Here is a 14,866-nt window from a genome sequence, read left to right on the forward strand (position 1 = left end):
AGAAGACATTTCCCATACGACTACATCACACCACCGCCTCCACCAACCTAGACAGGTTGGGTCCATGGATTCATGCTGTTGGAGCCAAATCCTGACCCTAACCTCAGCAGAAATCCAGATTCATCAGACCAGGCTACGTTTCTCCAGTCTTCCACTGTCCAGTCTCACTTCACTGCAGCCTCAGCTTTCTGTTCTTGGCTGATAGAAGTGGAACCTGATGTGGTCTTCTGCTGTTGTGGCCCATCCGTCCTCCTCAAGGTTGGACACGATGCTGGGAGCACTCTGAGACCAGCCCTTCTCACACCAACAATGACTGAGATCACATATTACCTGAAGCTGCTGGCCTGTACGTTTGTGCATCGCACTGCTGACACATGATTGGTCGATTAGATAATTGCATGGATAAGCAGGTGTACACATCTGTAATAAGCTTCATTTCATTTGTATACTTCTTTTTAATCAATTGTTTTATAGTAATTGTTTTGGAGGCCAGCAGCTTTTTGACAACATGGCTTCCCTTGTCCATTTGTCCCACAGAATCGGTCTCAAAAGTGCCCCAAGACTCAGAGAAGAACAGACTCAGACAGCTTCCGGAAGCGCCTATGCCAGTCAAGGTTAGTTTTCCCATCGAACTGTAATTACGCTCTGCGGCTGAGTCAATATGCCGGCGAAGTGTAGCTGAAATTAGTGGGCACCACAGATGCTGGAGGATTACCTAATCAGGGGTCTGTTCAGTACACAGATTTCCTGCTGGAATTTTTGCATTGTTAGTTTGCAGAGTGTGTGTGCTATAGAGGTGTAAATTATTTCCTCTATTCCGCTCAGAATAGCCCCAGTCCTGCTTTCCTGGACCTCTGCGGATAAATTAAACGGCTTCCAGTCTGACGTTCTAGATAATTTCATGAGTTAAAAGTGTTAACACATTACTGGCAACCCTAGATTTTATTCTTAGTAAAATAAGCAATAAATAAAACCTGAATTAGACATTTTTCAAGTCATGTATTCACTCTGATTATTTATTGACCTCTACTAGTACATGATTAGGAGGTCTGTTATGTGAAAATCACCAATAACTGCATTATTAGTTGTAATAATGCACATGAACTAGTTAGTTACCACCCTGTTACGCACATTATTTAGTGATATTTAGTCTGTAGCTAGTGATGATGTGTAAATGACCTTTACACAACACACAATACAAGCTGGGTAGATGAATAGCTCAGTTAGTTTCAGCCTTTTTAACCCCTTAAACAGCCCATCGCCCGCCGGCGAAGCAAAAGTGTAATTTTACACCTCTATTAGCAAAGAATAGCCCCACCGGTTTCCACAGAAGTCCTTGTAGTTACTGAGTAATAAGCTGTGGAGTGTTAAGGGGTTACTGAATGCTAAGAAATCCCACTATTATATGGGATTTTGTTCTTTCAACCAAGATACTTAATGATGGAAAGATGCTTCATTTGTGATGCAAATGAACACTAATGAAAATTAGTCTCCAATTAGTCAAGTCAGTCTCTAATTAGTGATGAGCAGAACCTCACTTTAGAGCATGGAACCCTTTAACTCACTAAACTCATGTATAGCATAAACCTGCCAATATCTAAAACACACCCGAAGCTCATAATTAATGAAGATTAATTATTTAAAAAGCGTAAAATGAACCCATGTATTCATACATTGCATCATGCAAAAGCTCATTTTTAGGAAGGCAGAACCAGAGAGGGAATTTGTAGAGGGAAGAATAATTGAGATTGAGAATGTCTTTGGGGTTTGTCAGACACTAGAGGGCGCCCCCGAGCAAATCCAAAATGGGTTATTATGAATGGGTTAATATGGAGCATTTGGGAAAAGCCAGTGTTTAGGTGTTAAGTGTTTTTCATATGGAGAAAAGAAAAATCCAGCTCCAGTTAACAATTCAGCCAGTTAGCAATCAGTAGTAGTAATGCTAGCTACTGGCAGAACCTTTTTGTTGTAAAATAAATAAATAAATAAATATAATAGTAATTAGAAAATACAGAGGTGAATCCTTTGCCTTTTGTGAAATACATCACTTACTTCCCAAAAATTCAAAGAAGACCCTGGACACCCAAGCGATTAGACATTTGTAACAGTTTTTAGCTGTTTAGCTCCATTCACCCCTTTCACTGGGGACTCGCTTGTAGGCTTCCTCTGGTAACTTAAATACTGCAGAAATGTGGGTTCTCTTAGCCCCTTAAAGAGCCTATGTCCCGCTGAAATCCCACGTCCATTACCAAGGAATAGCCCCACCAGTTTGTACAGAAGTCCCGGTTAAGGGGTTAAACTGATTAAGCCAGGCTAACTCAAAAATAAATAGTTGACATTAAAGCATGTAAAACAGCAAATGTTGCCGGTATTAAAACTATGACATGTCTGGGGTGTCAAGTTTGTACGGTGCCTATCTAGTACATGGCCAAATAAGCTCAATCCCCCCATGTGCACATTGCAGTAATTCTGGATATAACGAGGGAAATTGGAAGCGGCCAGGCTCTCCGTAAACTGGCTCTGGTAGCACCAAGCAACAACCCTGCCTCACATATAGAAACCTTATAGCTATAGAGACCACATATAGTGTCCTTATTACACTTTTGGTGATTTTGTCTAATCTGTAAGCCACATTGTTCGGCTATATGATACAAAGGTCATTAAAATATGTAATTTTGAGAGATTATCCAACACAGTGTTTTAATTTTTTTTGTATTCTATTATAGAATTAAGAAAGTGTAGAGGACGTCCACCACACCCCTCATGAAAGACACCAATGGTGCAGCAGAGCTAGCTAGTTATAAGATTGGCTATGCTAATGAAAGACAGACCACTGCTAATTCACCACAGCTCATCTTTTACACTCATTTAACCCCTTAAACCAGCGTACAGCCTTTTTCCTTTTACCAAAGAATAGTCCCACAGAAGTACAGAAGAAGTCCCTGCAGCTAATGGGCCTACTAATACATCTTAGTGTGATAAGCCTTTCTGCGTCAAGGGGTTAAACCCCCAGGGGCAATGGAAAAGTCACTGTTGCAAACATTATATTGACCCTATAGGCAGGGCTAGAGCAAACTTCCCAGAAGAAATCCCACCCACAGAGCACTCGCTCACTCACTCACTCCCAAGGAGTGCACATATGAGCCCCATATGCAAGTCAAGTCAGATTTATTTGTATAGTTCCTTTTACAACTGTTGTCATCACAAAGCAGCTTTACATAATTAGTAATTAATAAAAGAAGAAAGAAGAAAATAACGTAAGACATGAAGACCCCCAGTGAGCAGCCAACGCCGACAGTGGCAAGGAAAAACTCCCTCAGAGCTGGAGGAAGAAACCTTGGGAGGAACCAAGACTCACAAAGGGGACCCGACCCATCCTCCTCTGATCATAATTATTTACCAATTATTGATAAAAAATACCAAACCAGATACAGCAGATAGTTAATAGTGGTGATATTATTAATAGTGGCAGATGGTTACGAGTCCATTTAGGGTTTAACATGGTCTTTAAACAGGTAGCAGTGGTAGGAGGGTGAGCCGCTGGTCTGCTATTAGTGGTGGTGGGTGGGAGGCCTGCTGGTCGGACTGGTAGGTGGTAGCTGGTCTGATGCAGGTGGAGGGGACCTCAGCGGGCAATCTTCCAGCAGGTCGGGCTGGGTGGCCATTTACTCAGAGAAGGTAAAAAGAGAGAGTTAGTTCTGAGAGGATTTTATAGAGAGCAGAGAATGTTGAGCAGTATCAGAGTGTATACAGAATTCCAATTTCCGGGATATTGTATGTCCTTTTAGGGCATCAGGGAGCCGCCATCAACATGCAGCAGGTGTGGGAGGTCTGTATGTCCATCTGCCCGGCTTGCATGTTGTTTATATAGGGCATTTCAGGTGCTATAGGTTCTACTAATCACTAATTAGAGAGTAAACAGCACTAAATAATGGGCGTAACAGGGTGGTAAAAAGACTTGTCTGCAACTTTTATTGCAATTATTTGATTTTCACATACCAGACGTCCAAATATGTACTAATAAAGGTCATAATGAATAGAGAATAGAGCAACAGGAAGTGCTTGGTAAGTTTTTAACACATTAACCAGTGGGTCCAAGCAATTATTACACACTTCTGTACCTTCAGAATAAGCCATTTGCATAGTAGTCACTGTAGTTATGGGATAATAAGCCTTAGGCTGTAACAGAGCTGGACTTTTAAGGGGTTAATTGGCAAAAGAATTGAGTTTTCACACAGTTTTGTGGAACACAGTTATGCCACATTATATACTGTACAGTGCAGAACGCTGGTCGGCACAGGTTCACAGGAAGCATTATTGCCATGACAATACAGCTATTGAATGGCTGTGCTGGCTATCGTCCATATGTGGAATACAACACCTTAGGGGATTATAAAGCCTCTCTGTGGCCTCTTTTGAAGTGAGCTTGTTCGGATGTTGTGCGTGAACTCAAAAACTCATCCATCTGCGCTCGCCAGCTGTCGTAAAACACGTCACGTCTGATGCAGCTGGACAGCAGAGAGCTCCTGTAGGGTCAGTCCGCTATGAGAAAGGTGTGGAGATGCTCTAACGGACAGTTGATGGGAAAGGACGCAGCGTACCGGTGTAAAATGACATTATTTCATATTCATATTTATATATTTTGACACAGCTGATCTGAATCTGCTGTGTGCCTCCTCCGTCACTCTCACACTTTCTGCCTCTCCACTTTCTGCCTCAGATCTGTTTCCATCACTCCAGCTCTCCGTTTTCCCTCGCGCTCGCTCATGCCAAGTGACTGGAGTACAGGCTGAACCTGGCAGGCATCACCGGTGGCATTTGGTGTATGAGAGGGGAATATAACACATTGTTCCTCCACAGGCCCCTCTCCTCTCCCCGGGCAAGGCAAAATGGTTGACATTTATGACAGACACTGATAGGGTCCTGAATTCTGAATTATTGATGCCAAAGCTGGGGTGGTCTGGCATTTTTAAGGGGGTAAAATACAATTACTGTGACTGGCTTTTCTCAGGCAGAGAAGACTGAAGTTGTGAACGTTGTGGACTGGACCCGGCCTGCTTTACCACCAGTGTTGCTTTTGGCCTTTGGAATCAGAATACCTACACTGTGAAACCTAACTGTAAGGTAGCACAACTTAAATACTGCAGAAATACAGGATCTCTTAAAACAGCCTATGTCCTGCTGAAATCCCACTTCCATTACCAAGGAAGAAGCCCACCAGTTTGTACAGAAGTCAAAAATGAATAGTTGAGATTAAAGCCTGGGCAGTAAAACAGTAAATGTTGACGGTATCAAAAATATATGACGTCTGGGGTGTCATGTTTGTTCGGGGCCTATCTAGTACATGGCCAAATAAGCTCAATCCGCCCGACATGCTACACCCCCACTTTACACCACTAAAACAGCAACCCGCCAAGGTCAGATAGACCGCACCTGGCTCTTAAAGGGGATGGCAAGCAACACGCTGATTTGTTCATTACTGCTTGTTACACCTAAAACACACAAATGATTAATTAAGAGACTTAGTACATGACTTTCGAGAGCTTCGAACCATGCAAGGTGTACTTTTTCTGACGGTACAATAGCAAAGACACATGGACACGCCCCCTAAATCAAGCTCGCCAAAAGATCGCTAAAATAGGGCCCTAAAACTCAAATGACTCCGTTAAATATTAGGACTGAAGCTGATCTAACATACGATGTGCATTCAACTTAACTGAACTCCTTTAAGGCAACAGGTTCCCCTCAAATTCCCTAAAAAAAAAAAAGTTAGGTGAACTTTCTGGGCTTACAGCGCAGACTCTTTCATCCTGTGGGAGTCGCATTTTCTTATTCATCACTGGCCTGCGGGGGCTTGAATATACAGGCATAGTGATCCGCATCCATTGCAATAGCTCAGCAGCCGTCCGTGTCAGAAAGGACACTCCAATGTCTAATGCCCTCCTGCTGCGATGAAAGCCTCATCCAGATGTCCTGGCCTATCATCACATCCCTCACCAACATCTGACGTACAGTTCTAACGTCTAACCTTCCTAACCTTCCCTCTAACACAAAATGTTCCACAGTCTGGCGCTGACCACAGTTCCTGTGTTCAGGATATTATAGGTCATTTTATAGGTTTATTGGTGTGGTGCAACAGATTACACCAGTGTCTACTAGTGAGCTACCACACCACGTGGAGACTGGGGTTCAATTCCCGGTCTGGGCAACTATGCTGTGCTACACCAATAAGGGTCCTTGGTCAAGACTCCTAACACTGCATTGGCCCACCTCTGTAATATGAGTAACCTTGTAAGTCACTTTATGGCTTACATTAATGTAAATGTCAATTTTAGGGCGTCGGGGAGCCGCCGTCTGTATGTTCATCTGCCCCGTTACAGGACGGGACGGGATGGGATGGGGGCGGGGGGCGGAGGCCGGAGGCCAAGAGCAGTGCTCCTGCTTTATTTTTTTATTTTTTTAAGGGAGATAAATAAGATGGATAAATCAGAAAGGTGAATAAAGATGATCGGGTGTGTTTTGCTTAGACTGCTGGAGGCCAGGATTGAACCAGCAACCCACCGTGCATGGGAGGTGTGAAAAGGAGTGGAAAAACCACGCCAGGAAGTGGTGGGGGGGAAAAAAAAAAAAAAAAAGACACAAAAAACCTCAAACAGGGTTCAACTAAAGACGCCCTCAGCCTTGGGGCTGAAAATAAGGCTGTATCTGGAGCCGAGCCCTTGGATCAGCTCATACTTTAAACACAGATAGAGTTTCCTTCCTAAACCAAGAATCCACTTGACTTTACTTTTTCTTGTTCCTAATTTTTTGTCTTTTCCACCCTCTTCTTTTCTTCTAGTTTTCTCTTTACCGGTTTACCGTCTGCAGCACTGACCCACTGTTTGGGAGAGCTTTTATGCAGAGCCCAGCAGGTGCATCTGATCAGCAGCAATCAGCACTGAGGCTTCTGGGAAATTTAGTTTTTAGAGCTGCTCCCAGCTGCTTCCTTACTACACCGCCTTGGCCCCCTGCTGGAGACTGGTGGTGTGGACTGAACCCTTACCCATGCCCAGCCTGCATGTTGTTTATATAGAGCATTTCAGGTGCTATAGGTTCTAAACAGCACTAAATAATGGGCATAACAGGGTGGTAAAAAGAGTTTAGTGCGTGTTACTGCAACTTTTAATGCAATTATTACACACTCCTGTACCTTCAGAATAAGCCGTTTGCATTGTAGTCAATGTAGTTATGGGATAATAAGCCTTAGGCTGTAATAGAGTGAGAGTTTTAAGGGGTTAATTGGCAAAAACTGGAGTTTTCACCAATAATTGGAGCATTATTGGCATGATAATACAGCTATTGAATGGCTGTGCCGGCTATCGTCCATATGTGGAATACATAAGTGCTTGCCCTTCAGTGTCTGGAGGTCATGTTCACTCCATTCAGCTCCCACCTTCCCTCAAACACATATGTTCCACAGTCTGGTGCTGACCACAGTTCCTCAATGTACTATGTTATAGCTTTTGGTCAGGTTCCTGAGCTCCAGGCTGTTGATGACAGGGTTGTGGGTTCAAAACCCGGCCTCAGCAAGCTGCCACTGTTGGGCCCTTGAGGAAGCCCATTCACCCTCTCTGCTCCCTGGGTTTGGCAGGAGTTGGCTGCCCACTGTTTGTGTGCTCACTACCCCCTACCCCTTACCATAACTGGCAAAACCACTGGGCTCCAACTTCCAATCTCTGTTCCTAAAGCTTTGGCAGAGTAGGGTCACCTGAAGACACCACCAAACATCAAACATCTCCAGCAGACACCACCACTGTCTACCAAGGGCCATCATTCTCCACCAGACACCAACATGTTTCATCAAATAAGATCATTTCCAAACCCCAACACTGTCCACCAAATACAGTCATCCTCAAAAACATCTAGTTCCCTCAAGGTTTCTTTGAGGGCTTCTTCATGGTCTTTCTCTGGAGTATTTCCATTCCACGGACTGGTGCTTGATAGAGGGTGTTAATGTTTGGTGGGGGACGATGGGGTTTGTTGGTGTTTGTTGAACCTCTTGGCGTAAATAATGATGATTAATGGCCTCCAGACCTTCAGAAGCTGCATGTGTTCAGTGCTTATTTTCCCAATAGGAAGCTGGTGTTGGCAGTGAAGCAGGGTCGTAGCTACTTTCACCTTCTCCAGGAACAGGAGGCGCAGGAGGAGCAGCAGCGAGAAAGGAGGAGACGAGAGGAGAGGAGGCAGAGAGCGATTCGACCTCCCTCCGTTTCGTCCGACTCGGACACGGACAGGGAGGCAGAGAGGTGGGACTGGGACTGAATGTTTTCATGTGTTCAACCTGGTATCTCCATATTTGTTGATTTTCACAAATTACTATATAGATAAAGTGCTCTTTAGAGGTTTTGGGCCCCTAGTCCCCTTATTCTAAGTCAAGTCTCTCAGTAGTGAGAGAGTTTTTACTGTAGAAGCTCCAGATCTCATCAGATCAGATAAAGCAGGTGAACATGAATCCAGTAAATAGGAGAAACAAGAGCTTCTCATTCTGAAGAAAGAAAGTAGTGAGATCTTGTCGGTGAGCTAGTCTGAAGAACAGAGCTCGGTTCCTCCAGGTTCCTCCTGGACGCCCCCCAGTCCAGCCAGCACACCGTGTAGGATGTGTTCAACTCCATCAGTAGCAGCAGCAGCAGCAGCAGCAGCTCACCTGATTTACCATCATTAAGTTCTGATTTACCATCAAACCAGGTGTAGGGGAATAGGGGACTAGAGCTTTGGAGATGTTTAAATATGTAAACATACATACATGTGTATATATATATTTCTCATTTATCTTCTTATTAATATGAGAGGTTTTGAGGGGTAACATGAAGGTCCAGTTAGGTTCTAGAGGTCATTTATGCTGTAATGGTAGAAGAATGTTTGAGAGAAGTGTTACTTCTTTATGTCCTTTTTCAGCCTTATGGAACATCATGACTCATGTGCTTACATATGCACTTACACGCACACACACACACACACACACACACACACACACACACACACACACACACACGCTTCTCTTCAGGAGGGGTGTTAATGCCGCGATCTCGTCATCTTGGAAGCTGACCAGAAGGAGACGGGTTCAGTCTGGCCGACCCTTCACTCCTGTCCACCGATCACTGACCTCACATCAGATACAGGAGCTACCACAGTAAGTCAGTCTAGTCTACACACACACACACACACACACACACACAATATTATATATATTTACATTTTCACGATACACAATATTAATGGCGATGCCGGCAAACTCTTAAACAAATACTGTTATATTCTGCAGCACTGCATCCCACGTAAAGTTCATGTTTGATGAGGCCGCTTTGGCATCAGCAGCCAGAGTCAGAGGGAGCAAAATTGGCAGTGCTCTCTCCGAGTGGGTAGATGGTGCAGCCTCCCCTCATCACTGTTAAAGCGATGTTGATCGGCACAGGTGTCGGTCAGCTGGTGTTGGTGGAGCTGTGGACCTCTGGGGACCCGGCCCTTTCCTCAGAGCGAGTTTTTACTACCCAGAGTAAGAGCTCTAAAGACCGACACTACTCAGAGTACGAGCCCTAAAGACCCGACACTACCCAGAGTACGAGCCCTAAAGACCCGACACTACCCAGAGTAAGAGCCCTAAAGACCCGACACTACCCAGAGTAAGAGCCCTAAAGACCCGACACTACCCAGAGTAAGAGCCCTAAAGACCCGACACTACCCAGAGTAAGAGCCCTAAAGACCCGACACTACCCAGAGTAAGAGCCCTACAGCCCGACACTACCCAGAGTGAGAGCCCTACAGCCCGACACTACCCAGAGTGAGAGCCCTACAGCCCGACACTACCCAGAGTAAGAGCTCTACAGACCGACACTACCCAGAGTAAGAGCTCTACAGACCGACACTACCCAGAGTAAGAGCCCTAAAAGAGGCGGTGGCTGGCTTTGCATGTATTGGAGGAAATGTGTGTTAAGGTTGTACCCTCCTAGTGTTGCGAGCATTGCTACGAACTGGTGGGTAAACTGGCAGCACCAAACTGGGCCCTGTTTGCCTTAAAACCACTCCCCTTCGCTCCATAACTGAATAAATGAGACCAACCTACTGCAGACCTTAGTTGCATTCTTGGTTTCCCTGCTCAGGTTTGTAGACTCTGCTCATTGTACTTGCCCTAATGGGCTGAATCTGTTGTGCTGGAAAAAAGAGGCAGAATCCTGAGCTTGTTGCCGAGGCATTGAGGGTACAGTGGCTCTCCTTGCCCTGTATCTGAGATTACACACTGAAAAGGTCAGTCATGCCAAAGTTGCCTGGCAGAGCGTAGGTGGCTGCTTTTGACAGACGTTCTGAATCGCATTTGGGCGCTGACCCTGAGGACTGCGCTCTTAATTGAAGAAAGGCAAAGCTGTGATGACTCTCCAGGCTGAACAGACAGGGAGACGTATTCAGTCTGATTCAATGAAGACTTCTTGAAGCACACATACATACACACACAGCCTTGGTGCTCTCTCTCTCGCTCTTTCTCTGGTTGTGGATTTAAATGCAGAAAGCAAAAGAATTAGAGGCCGTTTTGTCTTCTGCTTTGGATTACTATGCTCAGTCACCTTGTGACTGAAAATAGCAACTTTAGAGGATATAAAAAAAAAAAAACCTTGCTAACCTACAGTGATGTTTTTCTCCTCTTTTTGTTCTAGTGAGCATATGTATCGTCAGTTATGCTGTCTGTGCTGGCTGCTAGAGTCCCTGACCCTGGAACACGCTGGAAGAGTTGGGCCTATGACCTCGTGTTGGGACACAAAGTGAGTGAGCAAATCCAGGATAGAGCCATTGCTCTATTAATTGCATAAGATTGGGATACAGCACCAATACTTTCTCTATAGTACAGTTCCAGCTCTTTTAATTGAGTTAGATTGGGGTACGGTACCCATATGTTTACTGTAGTACAGCATTTGCTCTAATAGTTGAGTTAGATTGGGATACAGTACCATACTTTCACTATAGTACAGTTTCAGCTCTTTTAATTGAGTTGGATTGGGATACAGTACCATACTGTCACTATAGTACAGTTTCAGCTCTTTTCATTGAGTTAGATTGGGATACAGTACCATACTGTCACTATAGTACAGTTTCTGCTCTTTTAATTGAGTTAGATTGGGATAGAGTACCCATATGTTCACTATAGTACAGCATTTGCTCTAATAGTTGAGTTAGATTGGGATACAGTACCCATACTGTCACTATAGTACAGTTTCCCCTCTTTTCATTGAGTTAGATTGGGATACAGTACCCATATGTTCATTTGAATATCATTTCTGATCTTTTATTTGAGTTACATTGGATACAGTACCCATATTTTATTATAGCACAGTTTCAGCTCTTTAATGGAGTTAGATTGGGATACAGTACCATATTTTCACTATAGTACAGTTTCTGCGCTTTTAATTGAGTTAGATTGGGATTCATTGCCCATATTTTCAAGTATACCCTCAGTATGCAGGACTACTAGAGCATCATCTGTGTGCTCTGGGCAGCGAGTTAGTCTCCAGCATCCGGGTCAGACTCCGACGTCCTCCCTCAGGCCCAACAGTGACCTTAATAATCCTCCGACCGTTTGACCTTGGGTGACGCAAAGTTGATGTAATGAGGGCAGAAGCTACAGTCAGGGTGTGTGTGTGTGGGGGGGGGGGTGAGGAGTTTGCATGTATGAGCCTCAGGATGCAAAGTCAGAGAACCATGTGTGTGCATGGATGCATGTATGCATTAGCAGGAGTTAGCATGACCTAGCCCCACACAGTAAGAGCTAGAGAGAAGCTGTAAGGAGAGAAACCATAGACCGACAAAGCCTACAGTGGTCATATTAGGCGCAACCGCATACATTTAATATTTGGCCGCACCATGGCTTTAATATAGCAGTGAGCGATGTGGACGCGTTGGTCATAATGAACAGCACTGTGGGAAAGGCCGTCCGCTGGGGAGGAGAGAAAGCACAGGATTATAAATGTTGGACAGACAACAACGGAGTGGCCCATATATATTAGAGAAAGGGCTGGCAGAAGAGAGGAAGGAGGCCAGACAGACCAACAGAGAGCGCAAAGAAGGAGGAAATAGATTACATCCTGTCTCCTGGAGCTACCGACTAATATTAATGATAAACTGGGGTGAGGGATGGCGAGAGAGAGAGAGAGAGAGAGAGAGAGAGAGAGAGAGAGAGAGAGAGAGAGAGAGAGAGAGAGAGAGAGAGACAGAGAGAGAGGGCAGGCGGCGAAGTTCCCTCCAAGCCTGCAGGGCCTCAACCTTCCACCGTCCAATTTCCAATAACGTTAAGCTTTATGGAGAAGCTCTGCAGCCCTGCACAGAGCAGATATTACACACAGTGATGAAACCGTAACAGCCAGCGTCAGAAGTGGAGCCGGCTTACAGGAACGCACTCGCTTTTCCATCCGACTTCCAAAAAATAAGATTCGGTCCTGTCGATCATTTCTCAATTTTTTTTTTTTAGGATTTTTTTTGGGGGGATAAAATGCATCTAGAACATCTTCTCTTAAACCGTAACCATAATAACCATCAAAACAACAGAAATATCTTTGATTTCTCCATGTTTTTTGAATTGGTGTGCTCTCTTGTCTGCTTTTTCGAACGTTATAAGCTTCGTTAGATCACATGGTCTCATATTCCTGCTTAGGAATCCAGCTCAAGGCCAGATTTTGCTGGTAGTTGGTTCTTCCGGTCTAGCCAGATGGTCAAAAGTGGTAGGAAAGCTGGTCATCCAGGCCCTGAAACCATACCCTATTCTCCAGTCCACTCGTTAGTACTCTTCCCCCCCTCTGGGAGCGTGAGGACCGACACATGCCTCCTTTTTTCAACCGCCGCCTATGCAACCTCACTGGGCAACCAGCTCCACGTCCTGTACAGGAGCAGTGTGTAGGTCTATAGGTCCAGACTGTATCCATCTGTTCCTCTGCAGACTCTGTTATTCGCCTCTTTTCACCCTGTTTGTTCTTCAATGCTCTGGACCCCACAGGACTGACCACCACAGAGCAGACTGTAGTATTATTTGGGTGGTGGGTCGTCATTCTCAGCACTGCAGTGACACTGACTGACCTGGTGGTGGCAGCGAGTGTGTGTGTTAGTAGTGTGTGTGTTGCACTGCTGGTGGTACGAGTGGATTGGACGCAGCAGTGCTGCTGGAGTGCTTAAACACTGTGTCTGTCTGTCCACTCACTGTCCACTCTCTATTAGACACTCCTCCTACCTAGCTGGTCCAGCTTGTAGATGAAGGTAAGGTCAGAGACAGAGGCTCTCTCTGATCTGCTGCTGCACAGGTTGTTGGTGTTGGTAATCCTTGAGTCCTTCATGAGTGCTCACGAGATGGTTGATGGACTGTTCTCAGTCCAGCATCATTTCTGTGTCTGATCCACTACTATGCCATTACTATGTCCACCACCATGTTAGTCAGTGTGGCATTCTCAGACAAGCTTTGTGTGTGTTTGTACATCTGTGCCAGCAGCTGAAAGCATTCGTTAGAAGGGGTGTCCACAAACATTTGGACACTTGGTGTACATCTCCGGTTCTTTTATGGTGTGGCTCAAAAGAACTGATGGCAGCATCTTTAGAGTGTATGGGAGTGAAAACTGGGTGTTAAGTAGTTGACTCTCTCTCTCTCTCTCTCTCTCTCTCTCTCTCGCAGGGACCCTGGTAGGAGCAGGAACACTCTGAAGACCCTGAATAAGGAGAAAGCGATACAGGCCAAGTGGGAGCAGTTTGTATCCCCACCAAAGGTTTTTCTCTTTCCGAGCTCAGCTCTTTCTCCAGCGCGGTTTGTGTGATTACTGCCTGTTGCTTCCATCAAGCCTTACAATCTCCGCAGCCTTGAAATTCAATAATGGAGATGTGCTTTATGTCTTTATGTCATTTTATTGACGTGGCTGGCTTTCAAAGCACCTACCTGCTCTCTCTCTCCCTCTCTCTCCTTCTCCATCACACTCTCGCTGTGTCCTTAGAAAATCTCACAGTGGTGGACACACAAGTTTTCAACCAGAGGAAGTCTTCCTGGAATCATGCGGGAGGGTTATTACTGCTAGAGTAACATAGTAATTATTATACACTATGGTCCAAAAGTTTGTGGACACCCCTTCTAATCAGTGCATTCAGCTTCACTGATGTGCAAATGCACAAACACACACATATACACAGCTTGTCTAGTCCCTGTAGAGACGTACTACCATTAGAATAGGACTCTCTGAAGCAGATAAGCATCATGACCCTGTTGGCACCATGCTGCCTAATGCCAGGCGTGGGCTAGAGGGGTATAAAGCCCCCCAGTATTGAGCTGTGGAGCAGTGGAAGAACTGTGTTCTCTGGAGTGATGGATGGTGGTGCTCCATCCAGTACTTTTAGGAGGAGTTGGGGATGATTTTTTAAATGTATGTATTTACTTTCCTTCCCTAAGGTTTACTTATGGCGTTTCTATGGGTTTATGAACCATTTATTGCTTACGATAAAACTGAATATTATTTTGATGTGAGTGGGAGGAGCTAAACACCTGGGGGCAGAATAGGCTAGTAGTTTTTCCCCCCGTCCCGTCCTGTGCCCAGCAGATTATATAAAAAAATAAAATCATTTTTTAAAAATAATCCTTTAGTCGTGGCTCCAAGCGTGAATTACACTTCCTGACTGGAGGGGGATCCGAGGAGCAAAAAATAAAATAAAAAATAAATAAATACTACAGGAGGAGGAGCCGAGAAGCAAAAAATTAAAAACAAACAAACAAACAAAAAAAAAATTATATATATATATATATATAAAAAAAATAATAATAATAATAATAATAAATAAAAATAATATAAATAAATAAATAAATAAATACTACAGGAGG

At 44.5% G+C, this 14,866-nt stretch overlaps 1 protein-coding gene across 1 annotated transcript in view; it reads left to right on the forward strand.

The window, feature by feature from the left end:
• LOC140542349 (coiled-coil domain-containing protein 60-like) overlaps window positions 1-14,866 on the forward strand; it is a 34,893-nt gene that overhangs the window by 7,151 nt on the left and 12,876 nt on the right. Inside the window, exons 3-7 of the mRNA XM_072665300.1 lie at window positions 538-614; window positions 8,115-8,285; window positions 9,044-9,169; window positions 10,686-10,790; window positions 13,679-13,807. Coding sequence (XP_072521401.1) covers window positions 538-614; window positions 8,115-8,285; window positions 9,044-9,169; window positions 10,686-10,790; window positions 13,679-13,807 — 608 coding nt within the window. The remainder of the gene's footprint in view (window positions 1-537; window positions 615-8,114; window positions 8,286-9,043; window positions 9,170-10,685; window positions 10,791-13,678; window positions 13,808-14,866) is intronic.

Source organism: Salminus brasiliensis, chromosome 20 (genome assembly GCF_030463535.1).
Source record: "Salminus brasiliensis chromosome 20, fSalBra1.hap2, whole genome shotgun sequence".
Classification (NCBI taxonomy): domain Eukaryota; kingdom Metazoa; phylum Chordata; class Actinopteri; order Characiformes; family Bryconidae; genus Salminus; species Salminus brasiliensis.